Source organism: Neomonachus schauinslandi, chromosome 12 (assembly GCF_002201575.2).
Source record: "Neomonachus schauinslandi chromosome 12, ASM220157v2, whole genome shotgun sequence".
Taxonomy (NCBI): Eukaryota; Metazoa; Chordata; class Mammalia; order Carnivora; family Phocidae; genus Neomonachus; species Neomonachus schauinslandi.
This window is the reverse complement of record NC_058414.1, coordinates 35,782,171-35,807,247: the sequence shown is the minus strand read 5'-3', so window position 1 is coordinate 35,807,247 and position 25,077 is coordinate 35,782,171. Positions and strand designations below refer to the sequence as shown.

General features: G+C 37.4%; 1 protein-coding gene across 1 annotated transcript in view; it reads left to right on the top strand.

Annotated features, from left to right (window-relative positions):
- Positions 1-24,780, top strand: part of SAMD9 (sterile alpha motif domain containing 9) — a 31,235-nt gene extending 6,455 nt beyond the window's left edge. Inside the window, 2 exon segments of the mRNA XM_021689530.1 lie at positions 22,039-22,227; positions 24,715-24,780. Of these exon segments, the coding sequence (XP_021545205.1) occupies positions 22,039-22,227; positions 24,715-24,780 (255 nt within the window).
- Positions 24,781-25,077: the final 297 nt, after the last annotated feature.

The window sequence follows — 25,077 nt, the reverse complement described above, 5'->3', positions numbered from 1 at the left end:
TATTCATCATACCAAGAACCAGGGAAACATTAACATGAATGAAAAACTACAATTGGTTGATGTCAACACCAAGATAACAAAAAGATTAGAATGTTCTTTCTTGGGGCGCCTGGGTGGCTCAGTCGTTAAGCATCTGCCTTCGGCTCAGGTCATGATCCCGGGGTCCTGGGATCGAGCCCGCATCCGGCTCCCTGCTCTGCAGGAAGCCTGCTTCTCCCTCTCCCACTCCCCCTGCTTGTGTTTCCTCTCTCGCTGTCTCTGTCTGTCAAATAACAAATAAATAAAAGAATGTTCTTTCTTTTTCATTTTTAAGTAGGCTCTACGCCCAACGTGGGGCTTGAACTCATGACCCCGAGATCAAGAGTCACATGATTTATCAATAGAGCTAGCCAGGTGCCCCCCAAATTAGAATTTTCTAACAAAGATTTTAAAACAGCTATCATAAAAATACTTTAATGAGGAATTATGGAGATGCTTAAAACAAATGAAAAAAATAGAAAGTTTCAGCAAAGAAATAGATTCAGGAAGGAAATGGAAGATATAAAAAAGAACCAGATGGAAATTTTAGAGCTAAAAACACAATACTGAAAATAGAAAACTAAACGGATGGACACAACAGTAGAGTTCAGGGGACAGGAGAAAAAAATTAGTGAACTTAGAGATAGAACAATAGAAATCACCCCCTCTGAATAAGAAAGAGAAAATAGACTGGGTGGGGAGAGGGTGGGTGCAGAGAGACTCAGGACCTATGGGACCATAACAAAAATATCTATTATTTCTTTAATGGGAATCCTGGAAGGAGTAGAGAAAGGGGGTGATACTGTAAAAGCGCTGGAAGAAATAATGGTTGAAAACTTTCCAAATTTGGCAAAGCGAAGAAATCTACAGATTCAAAACACTGAGCAAACTTCAACTGAAAACCCAAAGACAACCACAGCAAGACATACTATAGTCAAAGGTAAGAGCAGAATTCAGTGAAATTGAATGCAGAATAAAAATAGAGGCAATCAACTTTTTAAAAAAGCTGGTAATTAGGGGTGCCTGGGTGGCTCAGTCAGTTAAATGTCTGTCTTCAGCTTAGGTCATAATCTTAGGGTCCTGGGATAGAGGCCCCCCACCCCCACTTCCCTGCCCCAGTTGAGTCAGGCTCCCTGCTCAGCAGGGAGTCGGCTTCTCCCTCTCCTCCCTCTGCCCCTCTCCCCAACTCATGCTCTCTCTCAAATAAATAAATAAAATCTTTAAAATAAATAAATAAAATTAAAAGCTGGTAATTAGAAAAGATCCATTAAATGGACAAAACTCTAGCAAGACTGACAAAGGGGGAAAAAAAGAGAGAAAAGAAATAAATCACCTATATCAAGAATGAAAGAGGCATATCACCACATATTCTGAAGACATCAAAAGAATAATAAGGGAATACTACAAGTAAAATAAGGGAACACATAAATTGGACAACTTAGATGAAGCAGATCAATTCTCAGAAAAGCACAAACTCTTATATCTCACTCAATGTGAAATAGATCATTTGAACAACCGTATAACTCCTAAGGAAATTGAATGTATAATTTGGAACTCCCAAAATGAAGTCTCTAGGCCGAGATAGTTTCACTGGAGAATTCTACCAAGAAATTAAAAAAGAATTAACACCAATTCTGAACAGTCTCTTTTAGAAAATAAAAGATAAAGAAGATGTGGTCCATATATACAATGGAATATTACTCAGCCGTCAGAAAGGATGAATACCCAACTTTTACATCAACATGGATGGGACTGGAGGAGATTATGCTAAGTGAAGTCAGTCAAGCAGAGAAAGTCAATTATCATATGGTTTCACTTATTTGTGGAACATAAGGAATAGCATGGAGGACATTAGGAGAAGGAAGGGAAAAATGTGGCAGGGGGAATTGGAGGGAGAGATGAACCATGAGAGACTATGGACTCTGAGAAACAAATAGGGTTTTAGAGGGAGGGGGGAGGGGGGATTGGTTAGCCCGGTGATGGGTACTAAGGAGGGCACGTACTGCATGGAGCACTGGGTGTTATACGAAAACAATGGATCGTGGATCACTACGTCAAAAACTAATGATGCATTGTATGGTGACTAACATAACATAATAAAATTAAAAAAAAAAAAGATAGCACTCAAACATGAGAGCTAAGAAGGGTTTCAGTTAAAAAAAAAAAAAAAAGAAAAGAAAAACTCCCAATTTATTTTATGAAACTGAAATTCCCCCAACACCAAAACCAGACAGAGAGAATGCCTTCCTCCAAAAAAGTAGACTGATATTCCTCATGAACATGAACACAAAGATTCTTAACAAAATATAAGCAAATACAATCCAGCAACATATGAAAGAATCATATACCATGGCAAGTGTGGCTTATGCCAGGGATGTAAGGCTGATTAAATACTCGAATATTAATCAACTACCAAAAAACATGAATCAATTGCCATTATTAGCAGGCTATAGTGGAAAATCACATGATCGTATCAACTGACAGAAAAAGTATGTGATAATATTCAACATTCATTTGTGATAATCTCACAGAAAACTAGGAATAGAGGGGGACTTCCTCAACCTAATGAAGATCATCTACCAAAAAAAAAAAAAAAAAGCCTACAGTTAACACCATACTTAATGTAAAAGACTGAATGAATCCTTTCCCCCTAAGATTGATAACAAGGCAAAGATCACTGCTCTTACCACTCTTATTCAGCATTAAACTAGACACCTGAGCTAATGCAATAAGGCAAATAAAAACATACAGATCAGAAAGGAAGAGAGAGATTTGTTACCATTTGAAAATAACATGATTTTCTACATACAAGATCCAAAGGAATCTATTAAAAAAAAACATCTTGAACTAAGAAGTGAGTTCAGCAAGGTCGGTCACAGGATACAAAATAAACCTACAAAAATCAACATCACTAATCATCAGGGGAATGCATATTAAAATCACAATGAGACCTTACACTTGCCGGAATGGCTAAAATAAAAAAGATAAGAAACAATGAGTATTGATAGAGAAGTGGAGAAAAAGAACCCCTCATGCACTGTTGGTGGGAATGTAAATTGATAGAGCTGCTATGAAAAACAGTATGGAGATTCCTCAAAACTTTAAAAATAGAAATACCATATGATCCCATAATTCTACTACTGTGTATTTGCCCAAAAAACATAAACCTTAATTCAAAAAATATATGCATCTCTATGTCTATTGTAGTATCATTCACAATAGCCAAGATATGGAAGCAACCTAAGTGTCCACTGGTAGATGAGTGGATGAAGAAGATGTGGGGGCGCTTGGGTGGCTCAGTTGGTTAAGCGACTGCCTTCGGCTCAGGTCATGATCCTGGAGTCCCGGGATCGAGTCCCGCATCGGGCTCCCTGCTCGGCAGGGAGTCTGCTTCTCCCTCTGACCCTCCTCCCTCTCATGCTCTCTGTCTCTCATTCTTTCTCTCTCTCTCAAATAAATAAATAAAATCTTTAAAAAAAAAAAAAAAAGAAGATGTGGGGGGTAGGGGCGGTGCACAGGAACATGATGGAATACCACACAGACATAAAAAGGGGATGAGATCTTGCCATTTGTGACAACATGGATGGACCTGGAGTATGTTATGCTAAGCAAAATACATCAGACTAAGAAAGTCAAATACCACATGATTTCATTTACATGTGGAATCTAAAAAACAAAACAAATGAATAAACAAAGAGCAGAATCAGACCTATAAATACAGTGAACAAACTGATGGTTTCCAGAAAGAAGGGGGTGAAGGTATGGGCTAAATGGGCAAAGGCAAGTGGAAGACCCAGGCTTCCAGTTACGGAATGAATAAGTTGCAGGAATAAAAGACACAGTACAGGGAATATAGTCAACGGTATTGTAATAGCGTTGCATGGTGACAGATGGTAGCTATACTTGCGGTAGGCATAGCATAACATACAGAGATGTTGAAAGACTATGTTGTACCTGAAAATAATGTAACCCTGGTCAACTATACTCAAAAAATTATCTTTCTATATATGAAATCTATATCTTTCTATACATGGACACTAAAATAAAACATCAATACCTTTTGTAATCACTCAAAAAAACTGAAACACTTAAATGTAAATCTAACAAAATATGTGCATAACTCTTACGCTGAAAATTATAAAATGCTAACAAAAGAAATCAGAGTTCTAAGTAAATGGAAAGACACACTATGTTCATGAATTAGAAGACTGAACGTAGTATATGTATGTATCTATTCTTCCCAAATTGATATATAGTTTTTTCTATCAAAATCTTAGCAAGATTCTTTGTAGATATAGACAAGATTGTTGGAAAATTTATATGGAAAGGCAAAGGAAGTAGCTAAAACAATTTTTAAAAAGAAAAAAAGAAGGTGGGAGAAATCAATATATCTGATTTCAAGACTTATACAGTGGTCAAAGCTGTGTAGTGTTGGCAGAGAGAGAGATACATAAATCAATGGGACAGAATAGAGAACTTATACATAGACCAAAATAAGTTTTTGACAAAGTTGTAAAAGTAATTCAATGGAGGAAGGATAGCCTTTTTAGCAAATGGTGCTGGAGTGATTGGACATCCATAAGCTGAAAAAAATGAGCCTCAACCTAAACCTCATACCTTATGCAAAAATTAACTCAAAATGAGTCAAAGGTTTAGGTTTAATAATAAATACTTTAACTTTATAAAATTATAAACTTTTAGGGAAAAAAATAGGAGAAAATCTTTAGTATCTAGAGCCAGGCAAAGCATTCTTAGACTTGATATCAAAAGCACCATCCATGAAAAGAATTGATAAATTGGACTTAATCAAAATTTAAAAAACTTTGTATATGAAGGATGAAAAGACAGGATACAGAATGGAAGAAAATATTAGCAAACTACATGTCTGACAAAGGACTATTATCCAGACTATATAAAGAACCCTCAAATCTCAACTGTTGAAAAACAAAACACCCATTTCAATTAGAAACAGACGAGGGACATAAAAAGACATTGAGACACTTCATTCAAAGATGACATACAGATGGTAAATAAGCACATGAAAAGATGCTCAACCTCATTAGCCATTAGGGAAATGCAGACTAAAACTACAATGTTTTATCACTACATACCTATCAGAATGTCTAAAATAAAAAAAAAAATAGTGCCAACACCAAATCCTGGCAGAATGCAGAGAAACTCATGCATCACAGATGGGATATAAAATAATAGCTACTCTGGAAGACAGCTGGGTAGTTCCTTAAAAATCTAACTGTGCAACTATTATGCAATTCAATAACTGCACTCCTGGGAAGTTATCCCAGAGAAACAAAAACTTACTTTCATCCCCAAACCTGTACATAAATGTTTAAAGCAGCTTTATTCATAATATTCCCAAACTGGAAATAACCCAGATGTCCTTCAATAAGTAAATAGCTTAACAAACTATAGAACATCCATACTATGAAATATTACTCAGCAATAAAATGAAACAAACTATTTATACACTCAACAACTTGGGAGAATTGGCAGAGTATTTTCTTAAAAACCTGATCCCAAAAGCTTATATACTGAGTGATTCGATTCATATAACATTCTTGAAGTGACAAAATGATAGAATTAGAGAACAAGTTTATTGGTTGCCACGAGTTAAGTCCCAGTCTGGGGAAGTAGAAAGAAAAACGGGTTATAAAAGGGTAATAGAAGTAATCCTTAGAGGGATAAAATTATCTGTATCTTGACTATATCACTGGACTCTCTGTATTATTTAACAACTGCATGTGAATCTCTAATCTTCCCCTCCAGAGTTTTTTAATTAAAAAAAGTTAAGAGAATACTATCAATAATTTACACCAACTGTGAAAACAATTAATAAATTTGTATATATAAATTTATATTTACAAAACTTATTCACACACACATAAGTTTATATACATATGTATATAATTTATAATTTCCTGAAATTGTACGTAAGCCTGTTTGGCTTATCAGTTGTCTTAGTAGAAAGACTTAAAACCATGATTTCCGTTTCCTTCGTGGTCATAAGACTTTTCAAACTTACCTTTTTTAGTCAATTTTGTAAGTTTTCTATAACTTAGGTAAGCTCAAGTAAGTGAATAAATGTGTATATAATTGCACATACATGTGTGTATATCACACATGCATAATATATATATGGAATATGACTTAAAATAACTATTAATAGCCGCTGGAATGTTATAGCACTGCAGTTACTTTCATCTGTGGTAAATTTGGATGGGATACAGTGGAAGGAGATCCACTCCCCTGTATCATACTTTTGCATTTGAGACGTAGCGGGAAAACAGTAAGGATGAAGCTTGCAGGATTAGTTGGTGCTCCAGGCTCTATTGACGCAATGAGAATGGCATGCTCACGTCACCGCAGGGTTGTAGAAGCTGGGAAAACTCAATGATTCATCTGAATCATTGCTGAAGGTTTTGGAAAACTGAAGAATAATTTCCTCCTCTGCTCTATATATAGTGCATTCTTTTGGACTAGCCAGCATTCAAACCCTGTTTGTTAGTCAGTAGATTTTATTCTCCAACGGTTTTTATTGTTCTGATAACTTCCATTTGCCCCATGGGTCTGCTCTCCACCTTCTTCACCCTCCTTTCTGCCCAAGATGCTCACCTGTATGGACCACATCAAGAGGTGTACTCTCGGGCGCCTGGGTGGCTCAGTTGGTTAAGCGACTGCCTTCGGCTCAGGTCATGATCCCGGAGTTCTGGGATCGAGTCCCACATCGGGCTCCCGGCTCAGCGGGGAGCCTGCTTCTCCCTCTGACCCTATCCCCTCCCATGCTGTTTCTCTCTCTCACTCTCTCTGTCTCTCAAATAAATAAATAAATAATTTTTTAAAAATTAAAAAAAAAAAAAGAGGTGTACTCTCACCCGCTGGTCTCCAGTTGGGGTTGGCTATTAGGATGCCTCAATAAGAAACTAGGGGGAACGTCGAGAGTAAGGGTATTTATTACCCTGCTTCCTCTTTGCAAAGTCACCTTTCTGGCCTGTGTTCCTGACTAAAGGGAACAACTTTCCAGTGAGCCTGCTTGACAAGACTCTCTCCTTTTGGGTTCTAAAACCTTCTCCTGTATTCATTTCTTTAGGCCTCAAGGGGAACAGCTCTGTTGACATTAAGTCCAGGACAGTGCTTATGGTTTCCTATACTAACACCTCTGTATATGTTCCCTTTAATAATCTTCCCCAAATTATCCTAGTTTGCATGTGTCATCCATTCCCTCCCGGGATCTTACCGATGCATGTACACTCTTTGCCTTGCCCTGAAGCATCTCCTAGGGGTTGGATATGATTAACTTGGAATGAGCCAGTTCCAAAAGGGATGCAAACATTAAAGCAAAGTCTCGTTCTTGGTACTAGGAAGCCTAGAGCCTCAGGCTTACCAAAATGAGAAAACAGGAAAAATTTGCATCTGGCTTTTTTCCTCCTCCCCACCCCTCATGTCAGACATTCTGTATTACCCTCCCTTAACTGATTGCTGGCAGTAATTCTGTAGACTGTTTTCTAATCTTTACCCTGAAGAACTCAAAATTTTGGTGGAGGGTCTTTCAAGAATAAAGTACAGTGAAAATGAAGACAACCTCAGTAGGTAGAGCTTTCCATTTTATCTAGAACACTTCTCATTTTTTAGAAAAATATATATGCTATTGTCCCATATAAATTTTTATTTGAAAAAAATTTTCATTCCACCAATTAAAAAATTTTTAAGCACTGGTTTAATTCACTTTAATAAGTAACCACTGATGAATAAAAACTCTTTAAGATTTAAAAAGAAACTTTAATGGTAGAATTTCAGGTAACAGTGGATCTGGTGACAATGTAGAGATTTAGAGTCAGGTTATTCCAGTCCAGTGTATTTCAAGTTATGTCTCATAAGGGGCTGCTTATTAGGAACAGCCACTCAAAAGCTCTGATGATCCATTTCTTTGTCAACAGAGATGCCTCCTTGGTTATTTACAAATCCTGACCTCCAGCTGAGTTGATTTGAGTCCAATAATTTTTATCTTCCTCTAGGAACCCTACCTAGGCTAAGTGGTAATTAGGCTTAAGCATACCATCTGGTATAATTTAGTGGCTTCCAATTTGTGAGTTGTCGAATCCCAGAAACCTGGAGGTAGAACGGGTTTTTCAAGACCACTTAGCCCAATTTCCCTTCCCTGCTGGAAGCCCTGCTCTCATTTCCATGACAAGTGGTCATTCAGCTACCTGAATGCTTACTTTGGCATTATTTTGCCAGGCACTCCACGTGTGAGAGAGTTTTTCCCTATATGAAGTTCAAAATGTATGATCCTGTGTATGACACCAGCTAGTACCAAGCATTCCTTCTAAAAACAAAGAACAGGTCCCCTCCTTATTTACAGGGCAGTTTAAATATTAGCCAACAGTATCATGTCTTCACTTAAAATCATCCACAAAAATCACCCATCATCACCAGATCTCAAACTATGAGGACACGGGATAGTTTCCAGACCCCTCACTATGCTTGTAGCTCTTTCCTGGCCGCGCTCCAGGGTTCCTTCATTCTTAAAAATTCATGCTCAGTGTAAAACACAATTCAGGAGACATGTTTTAACCAGTTGAACCCACAGGCTACCTTGCTATACAGACATTAAACTGCTTAATGTCACCAAGACTACACAGGCCTTCTTTTTTAGCAGCCAGTCCACACCATCATCCTGACTGATACTGAACCAACTACAACACTCGCATCTTTTTCATGCAAATCCTTACAAAGCCAGGTAACTCCTGTTCTATATTCATATCTAAATTCAAATCTCACAAGGTAGATACACTCATCCTAGTATTCAGGTGGGGAAAATGGCACTCAAAGAAGCTAAGTACTTCGCAAGGGTCACACAGTTACTAAGTGGCTTAACAGAGATTGATTACAGATCAAAATCTGTGTATTTTTTGCTAGGTCATACAGACTCTTCATTCATTTACACCACTCATTATTCCAAGCCCTGAGTTTAAGTGGTGTTGAAGACATGTCCCTTATGGAAAGTATATTCCAGTAGGGAATATAATTTATAACCTTGAAAACATTTAAATGCATGTAGGAAAGATATCCAAAAAAACAGGAGAGAAAATGAATAGTAAAAAATGTAAACAGGGGCGCCTGGGTGGCTCAGTCGTTAAGTGTCTGCCTTCGGCTCAGGTCATGATCCCAGGGTCCTGGGATCGAGCCCCGCATCGGGCTCCCTGCTCGGTGGGAAGCCTGCTTCTCCCTCTCCCACTCCCCCTGCTTGTGTTCCCTCTCTCGCTGTGTCTCCCTCTGTCAAATAAATAAATAAAATCTTTAAAAAAAATGTAAACAGCCAAAACACATCAAATTTTATACTTTAAATGTGTACAGTTAATTGCGTCACTTAACCCTGAATTTAAGGGGGGGGAAAGTGCAAGGGAGTTCTACTTTCAGTTTAGATATAGGATATAGAAGACCACCCTATGCACGGTAACAGGAAAACACCAGAAAATTTAAGAGTATTCTTCTCATTAAAACTATAAAGAGCAATGGATGCTGTTACTCTTAATGAAGTATATTCTTCAGAGGAACAAGCCCTAATAGGTGAGCAAAGAATAGCAGTCACTTCCACACCTGGGGAAAAGTGATTGGGCCAGGTACAGTCAGAGAAGCAAACTTTCCAAAGACAAGGAGAAACCAGTCATGTTTTCAATGACAATGTGGAGGAGCATGACAGATTAGAATCTGGAAGACCTCCAAAAGCAAAAAAATAAATAAATTATTCCTTCCCCATGGTAATTTTTGCTGAGTAAGTGGCAGTAGAACTAGAGCAAAGAGCAGAAACCAGTTTTTCAGTCTCATGTAGTCTTGCTGTGTTTAAATTCCTGGGCCATTCTGAAACTGAACTCCATTTTTTTGTGCTAATAACATTTAAGGTTTACTATCTTAACAACTTTTAAGTATCTTGTACCTGTTGAGGTACATTCCTTCTATATCTAATTTGTTAAAAATATTTATCATGAAATATTTATCTATTGATACACTCATGATTTTTATCTTTCATTCTATTATTGTGGTATATTTTATTTTTGATTTGTGTATGTTGAACCATCCTTTCATCCCAAGGATAACTCCCACTTGATAATGATGTATAATTCTTTTAATGTGCTGTTGAATTTGGTTTGCTGGTATTTTGTTGAGAATTTTTGCATCTATTTTCATCAAGAATATTGGCCTGTAGTGTTTTTATAGTGTCCTTATCTGGCTTTGGTATCGGGGTAATTCTGGCTTTGTAAAATGAGTTTGGGAGTGTCACCTCCTTTTCAATGTTTTGGAAGAGTTTGAGAAGAATTGGCATTAATTGTTCTATAAATGTTTGGTAGAATTCACCAATGAAGCCACCTGGTCCTGGAATTTGTTGGGAGGTTTTTGATTATTGACTCAATCTCCTTACTCATTATTGGTCTGTTCAGATTATCTATTTCTTCATGATTCAGTTTTTATAGTTTCTAGGAATTTATCTCTTCTAGGTTATCCAATTTGTTGGCTTATAATTGTTTGCAGTAGTCACTTATGATCCTTTGTATTCTGTGGTATCAGTTGTGATGTCTCCTCTTTCACTTCTGATTTTATTTATTTGAGTCTTCCTTTTCTTTTCTTAGTCTAGCTAAAGATGTGTCAATTTTGTTTATCTTTTAAAATAAGCAAAATCTCTTTGTTTTATTGTTTTTCTGGTCTCTATTTCATTTATTTCTACTCTGATTTTTGTTATTTCCTTTCTTCTGCTAATGTTGGACTTAGTTTGCTCTTCATTTTTTAGTCCCCTGAGGAGTAAAGTTTGGTTGTTTATTGGAGATCTTTCTTTTTTCTTAATATAAGCATTTATTGTTATAAACTTCCCATGTAGAACTGTTTTTGCTGCGTCTCATGAGTTTTAAATTTTTGCATGTTATATTTTTGAATTTGCATGTTGAGCCTTTGAATTTTTTATGTTGTGTTGCCAACTTCACTTATCTCGAGATATTTTTTGATTCCTTTTTGATTTCTTCTTTTACCTCTTGGTTGTTCAGGAGTGTGTTGTTTAATTTTGCCTTATTGTGAATTTTCCAGTTTCCTCCTGTTATTGGTTTCTAGTTTCATACCATTTGGATCAGAAAAGATACTTGGTATGATTTCAGTCTTCTTGTTTTGTAACCTAGCATATGACCTATCCTTAAGAATGTCGAACGTGCATTTGAGAAGAATATGTGTTTTGCAGCTGTTCGATAGAATGTTCTGTATATGTCCGTAAGGTTCATTTGGCCTAAAATATATTTTAAGTCCAATGTTTCCCTATCAATTTTTGGTCTATATTATCTGTTGATTGTTGAAAGTGATATACTGAAGTCCCTTACTATCACTGTATTATTTCTCCCTTCAGATCTATTAGTATTTGCTTAATATCTTTAGGTGCTCTGATGGTACGTGCATATTTAGAAAAATGAATTTCAAAATAATAAAAATGTTTTTAAAAATCTATGAGAGTAGGGCGCCTGGGTGGCTCAGTCGGTTGAGCGACTGCCTTCGGCTCAGGTCATGATCCCAGGGTCCTGGGATCGAGTCCCGCATCGGGCTCCCTGCTCCTTGGGAGCCTGCTTCTCCCTCTCCCACTCCCCCTGCTTGTGTTCCCTCTCTCGCTGCCTCTCTCTCTGTCAAATAAATAAATGAAATCTTTAAAAAAAAAATCTATGAGAGTAAAAGTGCTATCTAAGTGGGAGGAAATCTTAAGACAGGAAACTAGAAGCTATAAAAGAAAATATGCATATATTTGTTTGTATAAAAGCAAAATATTTTTTATTTACTCATTCCAAGATTGTTGAATTCCTACTCTGCATTAGTTCTAGATGCTAGGAATATAACAGTGAACAAAACACAAAATTGTCAGATGAGTGGAATAGAGAACCCAGAAATGGACCCTCAACTCTATAGTCAACTAATCTTCGACAAAACAGGAAAGAATATCCAATGGAAGGGAGTCCTGGGTGGCCCAGTCGGTTAAGTGTCTGCCTTCAGCTAGGTCATGATCCCAGGGTCCTGGGATCGAGTCATATATCGGGATCCTTGCTCAGTGGGGAACCTGCTTCTCCTTCTACCTGCTGCTCCCCCTTCTTGTACGCTCTCTTTCTGACAAATAAATAAAATCTTAAAAATAAAGAGTAAAGAAGAAAAAATATCCAATGGAAAAAAAGACAATCTCTTCAACAAATGGTGTTGGGAAAATTGGACAGCCACATGAAGAAGAATGAAACTGGACCATTTCCTTACTCCATATCCAAAAATAGACTCAGAATGGATGAAAGACCTCAATGTGAGACAGGAATCCATCAAAATCTTAGAGGAGAACACAGGCAGCAACCTCTGTGACCTTAGCCACAGCAACTTCTTACTAGACACGTCTCCAAGGGCAAGGGAAACAAAGGCAAAAATGAACTATTGGGACTTCATCAAGATAAAAGCTTTTGCACAGCAAAGGAAACAGTCGACAAAACCAAAAGACAACCAACAGACTGGGAGAAGATATTTGCAAATGACATATCAGATAAAGGGCTAGTATCTAAAATCTATAAAGAACTTAACAAACTCAACACCCAAAGAACAAACAATCTAATCAAGAAATGGGCAGAAGATATGAACAGACATTTCTCCAAAGAAGAATCCAAATGGCCAAAGATACATGAAAAATGCTCAACATAACTTGGCATCAGGGAAATATAAATCAAAACCATAATGAGATACCACCTTACACTGGTCAGATTGGCTAAAATTAACAAGTCAGGAAACAACAGATTTTGGCGAGGATGTGGAGAAAGGGGAACCCTCTTACATTGTTGGTGGGAATGCAAGCTGGTGGAGCCACTCTGGAAAACAGTATGGAGGTTCCTCAAAAAGTTAAAAATAGAGCTACCCTACAACCCAGCAATTGCAGTACTAGGGATTTACCCCAAAGACAGAAATGTAGTGATCTGAAGGGACACCTGCACCCCAATGTTTATAGCAGCAATGTTCACAATAGCCCAACTATGGAAAGAGTTCAGATGTCCATTGACACACAATTGGATAAAGAAGATGTGGTGTATATATATATAATGGAATATTACTCAGCCATCAAAAAAATGAAATCTTGCCATTTGCAACAACGTGGATGGAACTAGAGGGTATTATGCTAAGCGAAATAAGTCAATCAGAGAAAGACAATCATCATATGATCTCACTCACCGGTGGAATTTAAGAAACAAAACAGAGGATCCCAGGGGAAGGAAGGCAAAAATAAAACAAACGAAATCAGAGAGGGAGACAAACCATAAGAGACTCTTAATCATAGGGAACAAGCTGAGGGTTGTTGGAGGGGAGGTGGGTGGGGAATGGGGTAACTGGGTGATGGACATTAAGGAGGGCACATGATGTAATGAGCACTGGGTGTTAGGTGTTATATAAGACTGATGAATCACTGACTTCTACCTCTGAAACTAATAACACATTATATGTTAATTAATTGAATTTAAATTAAAATATAAATAAATCTTTTAAAAAAGAACAAAGTTGGAGGAAAAAATTTAAAAAATTTTTTAAATAAGGATTTAATTTTTGTTATTATGGTTTATAGTTTGCTATATTATTTATGTCATCTACCTTATTTATTATATTTTAGTCTTTTTATAGCTTTTTTGAGGCATAATTAATATATGAAACACTACACATATATAATGTATACAATTTGATGAATTGGGACATATGTCCTCACTTGTGATACCATCACCACCGTCAAAGTAATAAACATAACCATCATGTACCAGAACAAAACCCCACAAAATTGTCCACCCTCTCAGTGCTTGGGTTTTAGTAGAAGGAGTCAGAAAATAAACAAATAAGTTAATTATCTAGTATATGCTTAGTGTAAGTCTAAGGAGAAAACTAAAGCAGAGAAAGGATATAAAGAATGGCAGGCCAGAGAGTGTGGGTGGAAGGTTCATTACAATTTAAAACAAGGTGTTCTGGAAAGGCATCACTGAAAAGGTGATTAACGTAAACTGAACCCAAGCTTTGCAGGAAATAAGAGAGCAGGTCATGTGGGATCTACAAAGCAGAAGAGATGATAAGTGCTAAGGCCATGAAGCGGGAACAGACTGGGCATATTTGAACAACAAAAAGGAAGCCAGTGTAGCTGGAGCAGAATAAGCAAGTGGGAAAGTGACAGGGCATGAAGTTGGATGGTAGACAGAGGCCAGACCTGAGGAGTTTGCATAAGCCACGATAGGACATTGGATTTTACTCTGAGTAAGATGGAAACCATTTTGCTTTTAGCAAAAATTATCATATTAGCAAAGCTTTGTTGAAATTAGCCATCTTTTTTATTTTCCCAAACCTTTATTTTGAGAGTAGACTGGATTTAGAGGAGAGGGTGTGCAGGAACAAGGAGGGAGAGAGACAGGGAGACAAGCTATGGGCTATGGACTACTGTGATTATCCAGGCCAGAGATGATGGTGACTAAATGTAGTCAGATTCTGGTATATTTTTAAAGTATAGTTAATAGAATTTGCTGCCAGATGCAATATAGACTGGGAGAAAATGAGAACAGTAAATGATAATTCTAAGAGTTTCAGCCAAATTGGAAAGATGGAGCTTCCAGTAACTGAAATGGGAAAGACTGCAGATGAAGTTGGTATTGAGGGAAGATCAGGAATTCCATGTTGGCCATAGTAGGTCTAAGATGAATATAAAAGAAAGATATCCAAGTGAAGATACTGAGTAAGCAGGAGGATAAATGAGGCATATATATGTTTGTATATATGTAAAGGTATAATACAAGAATATTTTACACATTGACAAGAAAAAGACCCCTCCCCCCAAAAAAAATCGGTGAGAAAAAGGGACAAAAGAAACAACAATTTACAGAAGAAATCTGAATGCCCAACAAAGACATGAACAGATGCTCCAACTCAGTAGCAAGGAGAAAAATGTGAGTCTTACTATAACAAAGAGATAATAAATCACACCTATCAGATTGGCAAAAATTTTGAAAGACTGCTAATAGTAGGTGTTGGCAAGGATGTAGGACAAAGGGAATGCTGGTTCACTGTCAATGGAAGTGAAAATTGGAACAAACACTAGTGCAATCATTTAGCAATATACTACACAGGTGAAGATGTGCATGTTCTAATCCAGCAATTCCACTTCTAATTATATTCTCTTGAACTGTGGATTTTCAAACCAAGGTACTTGTGTTTTTTGAGGGTATATGGAAGCCTTTCAATGCATACCTGGGCATGGAAAAAGAAATTAGTTTTAGACTTTCAATTTTCCTATCTATTCTTTCCTAAAAGTGATCTACCTAAAAACAATGCCTGTTTCACTCACTCTAAGGCCCATTTAATGTTTCCTGTTCTTCCGACCCTTTTACAAACGTTCTTCCCACTTTACAATGCTCGGAGCATTGACTTACCAGAGCAAACCACTCCAGAGCAATTTTTCCTTTGCTACAATAACTGGCGACACCCCAGATGGAAGTGGGGAAGCAGCTATATCAGCTTGGGGCCCAGAGTGGGGATAATGTACAGCAGAGCCCAACTAACCCAAGACGGAATGTGGGAGGGGAAATAATGAAACTTTGTTGTTTTAAGCCGCTGAAATGTGGGCGTTGTTTGTTACTGCACCATAAATGGACTATCCTGGCTGATACAGAGACATGGCTCTTCCCATTCTAAACTTTATTATGGTGTCGGGCCCCCAGTGTAAAAACCTCAGGGGCACCAAACAAAGAAGCAATTTGAGTTATTGGTTTCTTCTTTCATAACTGACTAATGTACCATAACCCAAAGGTCTTTTAGTGCCTTCTACATATTTGTTTTAAGATAGAGAAGCAGAGTGTAAAAAACAGGCTCTTTTGGCCCATGCTGGGATATTGTGAACTTAAATTGTGGCAGAGGAAGATGGAAGAAATGACCTCCATTTGACGACTTCATCTCTTTAGTCACGGTCCCGTCACCACACAATCCTTCTCGAGGAAAGTCCCATAAGAGCAGTGCAAGGAGAACATTAGTAAGAAAGAATGAATGCCAAAAAGGGTTTTCTCACATATTTACATAAAGTTAACTCTTTTTTTTAAAGATTTTATTTATTTTATCTGAGAGAGCATGCATGCCCATGAGCAAAGGGGTGTCGGTGGGAGGGGCAGAAGGAGAGGGAGAGAATCTTAAGCAGATTCCATGGTGAGGAAAGTAGGGCTCCATCTCAGGACCCCGAGATCATGACCTGAGCCGAAATCAGGAGTCAGATGCTTAAAGGACTGAGCCACCCAGGAGCCCCACATGTAATTAACTCTTATCAGCTAGTCTCAAAATCCTAGGAAGTGCCTTCATCTGAAAAGAAACGAGTCTTTGAACAGCTGAAGCAGAACAAGTTAGTGATGTTGCTTCATTTACAAGAAACTGGAAATATATTTAAATTACCTAATATTTCAAAATATACTGCAAGGAATCAGGAATGACAATTGAATGGCTATCTTTCAGATTCAACGCACATTGTTCAATATAAACTTACTGTGACTCTCACTACCTGTGTAAGTGTTCAAGGTACTTCTCTGTGTCTCTGTCTCCTTGGCTACAAAATGGGAATAAATACAAGAGCTATCTCGTAAGATTGTTATGAGAAATAAATCAGTTAATATTTGCAGAGCACTTGGAATAGAATAAACACTATTTTCTCTTAAACAACAAATAAATTAGTAAAGAAATATTCCATAAGATAGTTAAAAACATATTTATCAAATTGTATTATGAATTATACCACTTAATAATTGTATAATTATTATATAAGATTATATAAGATGATCTGATGTCACCTTATAAAATGTTTCTGGTTCCTATTAAATTGTGGTTCAATGTATTTACAACAAATATACCCTTTTTTTTAAAAGATTTTATTTATTTGAGAGAGAGAGAGTGTGGGCAAGCAGGGGGAGGGGCAGAAGGAGAGGGAGAGAATCTCAAGGAGGCTCCGCACTGAGTGTGGAGCTGAAACCAAGAATCAGACACTTAACCAACTGAGCCGCCCAGGTGCCCCAAACCTTATTTTTTTAATAGAGAGAAAAAACATGATGTCTATTGAAAGTATTAAAATTATTTCTAATTTTTTACATGATTCCTAATTATTTCCAGAAGATAAAAATGGGAGTTTCAACACACACACACACTTTCTTACCAAAAGAAGTCCCATGTCTTTGCTTACTCCTTCTCACATATATCATGTTATTTTGGCTACATATTACATTGTGTTACTTCAAATTAAATAATGAAAAACATTGCTACTGTCCTACTTTATATTATGACTTATGAAAATAATAATTTATATTAGAGCTATATATATATAGTTATATATATCACCGTGATATGTATATATATCACATTAACCTCCTCTTCTTCTATTAGTCTATTTTACAGGATGCATTTTTATGTCTCATTGGCTTTCATAATATACCTTGAAACGCGTATTAACACACTTATAAATTTTTTAAAATGAAGTCACATTTTTCTAACAGAAGCTTTAATTGGCTGATAGCTTTGCAAATTAAATTTCAGGTTGCCATTTTCAATGAATTGCATTAGATAAATAGATATTGATGAAAATATCTTTAAAACATGAAATTATAGCTGTTTATAAAAATTACCGTAATAGCAAAGCTGTACTGAAATTAACAATATATTTATTTTCCCCAAACTTTCTTTTTTTTTTTTAAAGATTTTATTTATTTATTTGACAGAGAGATAGAGAGCGCAAGTAGGCAGAGGGGCAGGCAGAGGGGCAGGCAGAGGGGCAGGCAGAGGGGCAGGCAGAGGGGGAAGGAGAAGCAGGCTCTCTTCTGAGCACGGAGCCCGATGCGGGGCTCGATCCCAGGACCCCGGGATCATGACCTGAGCCGAAGGCAGCCACTTAACCAACTGAGCCACACAGGCGCCCCTATTTTCCCCAAACTTTCTGATTATATTGGTTTAAACAAGATGTCTCTAAGTAAAACAGCAACAGGTATGATTTTTCCATAGGACCACTAAAACCTTTCTGGTATATTTCCCAAAATCTGAGAAAGTAAATGACTATAGTAACTGTATGACAAAATATTTTGTAAGTCGGGGTGTTTCCAAATCTTTGCTTCAACAAAATTGAAGGCAGATCTAATTGAGCTGTCAGCTGATAGACCATTAACATTTATGATAGATAATTACATTATTTTTTACAGTATAACTCATCGTAAGTTCAAATAATTGACATAGTTTTGGCAAAATACTCCATTCTCATCCACTTCTTTATATGAACAAGATTCTCAGCAGCTTCAGCTATAAAAATAAAAAGCAGGAATAGGATTGATGCTGATCTCATAACTTCCTAGCGATAATTATTATTTTTTCATAGATATATAAACTAATGGAAAAACACTCAAATATATTTTATCAAATATGCTTTTAGTAAAATTTTAATATTTTTGCTTAATAACCATTCACCAAAATAATTATTTTGTTGCCTTGATCAATTTTGTATTGCTTATAATGGTGCTAATAACTCAATTCAGAGTAAAATGTTTTAATATTCAGAGTTTTTGGTCACAGAGAAAAAAACATTTTTAAATTTTTGATGTATATTTTGTTGTAGAGAAATATGATAGGGCAATAGAGAAAATATTTTCAAACAGCAAAAAATGTATTAGGATAAAACTCTGTAGCGTGCATTGGAAACCTGAGTTGAAGCTGGAAAAGGAGCAATGTGAAATTTCAGATTATATAATAGAACTTCTTACGTTTCTTTATATTGGTGGTGATGGTGCCTATCAATCTGCTTTGACATTTATATATTTTGAACAGTTGTATTTTAAAATAGTGATATTTACAATAAACTGAAAATCACCTCATTTGCCACTATTCATATTTTAAATGAAAACATATAAATACTATCTTTAAAATGTCCAAGAAATTACATAGTTTGTCAAGACTATTTTAGGGGTACAGAGACAAAAGCAGATGCTTTAAAGAAATTCTCACACGTGTGCACATGGAGAAAGGTGAAAGAACATCATTCTAACATTACTTGAAATAAAAACTTAGGGAAAAACTATCCATCAACAGGAGAAAAGGTAGAACAAAAATGTGTATATAACAAATAGAATACTACAACTTAGGAATTAAAGGGGTAAAACAGATGCGTATCAATGAACACAAATGGATGTCAAAACCATAATGTTGATAAGAAAGATATTCATGTAGATGTTTAAACCAGAAAAAAAAAAACATTTAAAACTAGAAAATACAAAATAAAATTTTAAAGCAAATGTAGAATTAATAAACATCAAATTCATAATAGAGGTGAGTTCTTGAGAGAGAGAAAAGGAAAAATGAGATTGAAGAGGGATATACAAAGACTTTAACTGAATCTGTAATTTTTTTCTTATTTAATAAACCTGAGGCAGTTACAGCCAAATCCTAGGGCTATTAAAACTTCTTCAACCTGGGAGGAGGGCACGTGGGGTGTCATATACTTATCTTTATAGTTGAACCATTTCATGTTAAAAAGAGCTAAAAGAGGGGCACCCGGTGGCTCGGTCAGTTGAGCACCTGACTCTTGATCTCAGCTCAGGTCTTGATCTCAGGGTCATGAGTTCAAGCCCCATGTTAGGCTACACGGTGGGCATGGAGCCTACTTAAAAAAAAAGACAGCTAAAAGAAAACTACTAGTACAATGTATCCTAAAATGGTAGAGAAAAGAATACACACACATACACACACACACACACACACACACACACACCCAACAGATCATAGGAAAAAAAAAATAAAGTACAAAGAAAAAACAGTAAATAAAAAAACCCACAAAAATAAGGTGATGGAAGTAAGTTTACATATATCAGTGACCAATATTTGTAAAAAGAATAAGATCACTATTGAAATCACAGTATTTGTAAAAAGAATAAACTCACTGTTGAAAAACAGATCCTCAGATTTTTTTTTAAAGTCAGCCATGTAAGGCTTACAAGAGACACAAGTTAGATAAAAGGGCATAGAAAGGTCAATAACGATAAAAGCACTTAAATAGAGGCAAATGATTTCCCAAGGGAAGCTATTGTAGCAATACTAACAATATATAAGATGGAATTTAAGGCAAAAGGCAATAATGGGGATAAAGAAGACACTACATAATTTAAAAGACCATTTCATTAAGATTTAAAAACCATGAATTTGGGGCGCCTGGGTGGCTCAGTTGGTTAAGCGACTGCCTTCGGCTCAGGTCATGATCCTGGAGTCCCGGGATCGAGTCCCGCATCGGGCTCCCTGCTCGGCAGGGAACCTCCTTCTCCCTCTGACCCTCCCGCCTCTCATGTGCTCTCTCTCTCTCTCTCATTCTCTCTGTCTCAAATAAATAAATAAAATCTTAAAAAAAAAAAAAAACAACCATGAATTTAGGCGCATTTAACAATGCACATACAAAAAGCAAAAGACCTGACAAAAGTGTAATGAGATTTGGATAAATCACAATCATGGGGGAAGACTTTTATCTTATTTATATCACAATATAATAAATTGAGTAAGTCCCTCACCCCCTGCCCCATCCTTAGGATATAGAAAACCTGAACAACCAAATTAGTATTTAGACTGCATGGTTATATATAAGAACTCTGCAGAAAACAAAAACAAACAAAAAGAAACGAGTATATTTTCTTTCAAGCGCACATAGAACAATGACAAAAAGCTAGCACAGGTTAGCTTTCAAAGGAGTCTCAACAAATTCCAAGTCACTATCACATAGATCACATTCTGTCCCCACAGTAAAATTAAATTAGAAAACAACAATAAAATAACAATTCTTAAGTGCTAACATATGTTTGGAAACTTTTTTTTTAATGTACTCTTAAAACAAGGAGAAGGGACTCTCAGGTCCAATCCAGTCCAATTTCTGACACTGGAGTTCAATTTGAGTTTAAGCTCCACCTCAAACAATGGCAGTAACACAGGGAATCCACTAGATGTCAGTGTTACTTCATATTTATTTTCATTTGCCCCCATGGCGGAGTAAAATTACAGGTTAGACGACCCAGTCCAAAGAATTAGGTTTCGGACCCAGTCCAAAGCCCTTTTAGGTTTCATTCAAATATCTATAAATAATAACATTTATAATAAATAATTCTAATGTGCTATACAAAAGTAAATTTTTACCACACAATACTTTTCTAAATCTCTCCCTGTGTATTTCCCGTGGATTATTTTTTAGCTTGCTAAAGCTGTTTTGTATGATTTTATAGGCCTTTAAAGAGACCAAGTCAAGACAAAAAGTATTTCCTATTGCTTTGGGAACAAATATCCCTCTATATTCTTTAATTCATAGATGTGCATAAAGTGAGTGCCTCTTAGAAACACAGCCTGTGACCAAAGTAATATTAATATTAAAAGAGATCTTGCAAAACCGTCTCTTCTAACTGCCTGCATCTTAAAAACTGAAAAAGTGGGCAACTATTGTATTTTTAAGGACTGCAGGGAAGGAAATCATCAGTCAGGAAGTTCTTCTTCCCGTCTAATCTAAATCCCTCCTGGTGAAAATAATCCCATTTCCTTTAGCGTGAACCTTTCTAGAGAGGTTGCAGGAATAAACTGCCCACCATCCTCAGGTAGAGAATAACCCTTTACATTCTGGAATAGGTGTACATTAGTCCTCTCACCCCTTAACCATGGGGGATACGTTCTAAGACCCCCCTAAAACTGCGGACACTACTGAACCCTATACATACTGTTTCTTCCTACGCATACATTCCTATGATAACATTTAATTTATAAATTAGGCACAGTAAGAGGTTAAAAATAATAACTAATAATAAAATAGAACAATTATAATAGTCACTATCATAGAAGTTATGTGACTGTGGTCTCTTTCTCAAAATATCTTATTGTACAGTACTCTCCCCTCTTCCCGGGATGTGAGATGATAAAATGCCTACGTCATGAGACTAAGTGAGGGGAATGACGTAGGCATTGCGGCCGGAGCGCCTCAGTAGGAGGATCATCCGCTTCCGGATCGCGGTTGTCCGGAAGTCCGCAAGTCCTCGGGAAATTGAAACCACGGAAAGCCAAGTGGCGGATAAGCCGGGACTACTGTATATAAGGCTCTCAACTACAAAGTGGGTCCCAACGCGGGAGGCAGCAATGAGCAACGGTCCGGTAAGGTAGTAATAGCCAGAAAGTTACCGTGGTCAAAGAGACTCTCTAACAGAAACCCTGTAATGTAGAGACCAATCCTTGACGTAAAGAGATGTGAGTTCTTATCTCCACTCTACTCCACTAGCACTCTTTTTTTTTTTTTTAGATTTTATTTATTTATTTGAGAGCGAGAATGAGAGAGAGAGAGAGAGAGAGAGAGAGAGCATGAGAGGGGGAGGGTCAGAGGGAGAAGCAGACTCCCCGCCGAGCAGGGAGCCCGACGCGGGACTCGATCCCGGGACTCCAGATTCATGACCTGAGCCGAAGGCAGTCGCTCAACCGACTGAGCCACCCAGGCGCCCTCCACTAGCACTCTTGGTTACCTTAGAGGGTTCCCGATGGAGCGCCTACTACGAGCAAGGTGCTTTAACTAGTTCTCACAATTCTTACAACTGGCCTGCAAGGTAGAAGGGATTATTACCACCAGCACCATCGCCATTATGATTGTAATCACTTCCAAATGAGGAGACTGAGCTTTAGGAACGTTAATTACTTTGCCCAAGGGCACACAGGTGGCAGGAGACAGAGCGGGACTTTCAGTTGTGTGGGAGTCCAGGGCTGGGCCTGTGCAGCGCACCTCTGTTCTTCAGGTTCTTGAGCTTTACAGTGATGGACTCTAAAAAAGGAAACATGAAAATAGGAAGTGGGGGTGGGTTTCCTTATCCAAGCCACTGCTCCTCCCTTAACCTTAGTATGGGTAATTGAAAGTTAACAGTGTGTGTTAACATGTGATGATCAGCTGTTCCGTTTCTACACTAGGGACAGAGGTACTCAGATATAAGAAAGTGATATTCATTGTAAAGATCATTACAAATGAAAATGGTGACCAGGGTGCCTGGGTGGCTCAGTCAGTTAGGAATCTGACTCTTGGTTTCGGCTCAGGTCCTGATCTCAGGGCCGTGAGATGGAGCTGCGCTCCCTGCTCAGGGGAGAGTCTGCTGCAGGATTCTCTCCCTCTGCCCCTCCCCCACTCACTCTCGCTCTCTCTCAAATAAATAAATATTTTAAAAATAAAAAAAAAATGAAAATGGTTACCAAGGGAAGTTGTGGGATCTCCTATTCTATCTTTAAAAACAAGAACTATTTGCAATTGGGATAGAATCTGGCCCTACCTGAAGTCATTCTTCCAAGGCCTGGTCAATCATGAACACTGACGATTAGGGGGTCCTTTGGCTCTGCAAGTACAGATAACGGTTGTCTCCTTTCCTCCTTCCTTCCATCCTCTCCCTTCCTTTCCTTTTCCTCCTTTCTTTTTGAAACAACCAGAGGTGATGTGGGGCCAGGAAGAGGGGGTGATAGGGAAATGAATGAAAGTGGTCAAAAGGTACGAACTTCTAGCTATAAGATAAATTAAGTTTTGGGGATGTAATGTACAGTGTGGTGACTATAGTAAAGAATACTGTATTGTATATTTGTAAATTGCTAAAAGAACAGATCTTAAAAGTTCTCATCACAAGGAAAAAAAAGTCTAACTATGTGAGCTGATGGATGTTAACTAAGCTTACTGTGGAAATCATTTTGCAATCCATACATAAATCATTCTGCTGTACACCTTAAACTAATACAATATGTCAATTACATCTCAAGAAAATTAGAAAATTAGAAAAATGTTCATTACAAAGCAACCATACATTCATTGAGAAGAAAAATTAAACTATGTAGGCATATAGAAAGTAAAACAAGATTAAAGTTCTCACCTGCCGTCTTTCCACTCCCTTTCTCCAGGTGGTAACCACTGATAATATTTTGATGTGTATCCTTTATGGCATTTCCTATGCATTTACAAAGAAAAAGGAAGAGAGAAGCAAAGAGAAGGAAGGGAGTTATTTTTACAGAACTGAGATAATATTATTCATGTTGTTCTATAGCCCGGTTCTTTCACATGAAACTATCTCACACACATAATATTTATACTTTCTTGTAGCAGCTGCACAGTATTTATTAACCTAGATGGCCACAATTTGTTAACCATGGCCCTATATTTTTTAAAGATTTTATTTATTTATTTGACAGAGAGAGAGACAGCGAGAGAGGGAACACAAGCAGGGGGAGTGCGAGAGGGAGAAGCAGGCTTCCTGCCGAGCAGGGAGCCCGATGCGGGGCTCGATCCCAGGACCCTGGGATCTTGACCCGAGCCGAAGGCAGACGCTTAACGACTGAGCCACCCAGGCGCCCCAACCATGGCCCTATTGATAGACATTTAACTGTCTCCAGTTTGTTCTTATTCCAAGCCAGGCTACAGTGAGGTCATTGCCCATATTTCTTTTTGTACTTAATGTGAATATTTCTAGGGACAGGTTTCTGCAAGGGGGATAGCTGGGTCAAAAGTATAGCAGTTACAGTTTTGATAGGCCCTGTCAAAGTGTCCTCCCAAGTCTCTAAGAAGTTACAGATCTACCAGTTATTAGTTTAGGGGTTTTTTTCTTTTTAATTCTTTCTGTGTAATAGAAACAATTCTTACTTCCACAAAACAAGCAAATGGAAGTGATGAATAGAGAATATACAAAGGCTTAAGGATCATCATTTAAGAATCCCTTTACAGGGCGCCTGGGTGGCTCAGTTGGTTAAGCGACTGCCTTCAGCTCAGGTCATGATCCCAGGGTCCTGGGATCGAGTCCCGCATCGGGCTCCCTGCTCTGCGGGGAGCCTGCTTCTCCCTCTCCCACTCCCCCTGCTTGTGTTCCCTCTCTCGCTGTGTCTCTCTCTGTCAAATAAATAAATAAAATCTTAAAAAAAAAAAAAAAAGAATCCCTTTACATCTTTCTTTTAATGTTTTATGAAATTGTTACTTCATCTCATAAAGAGTGGCAA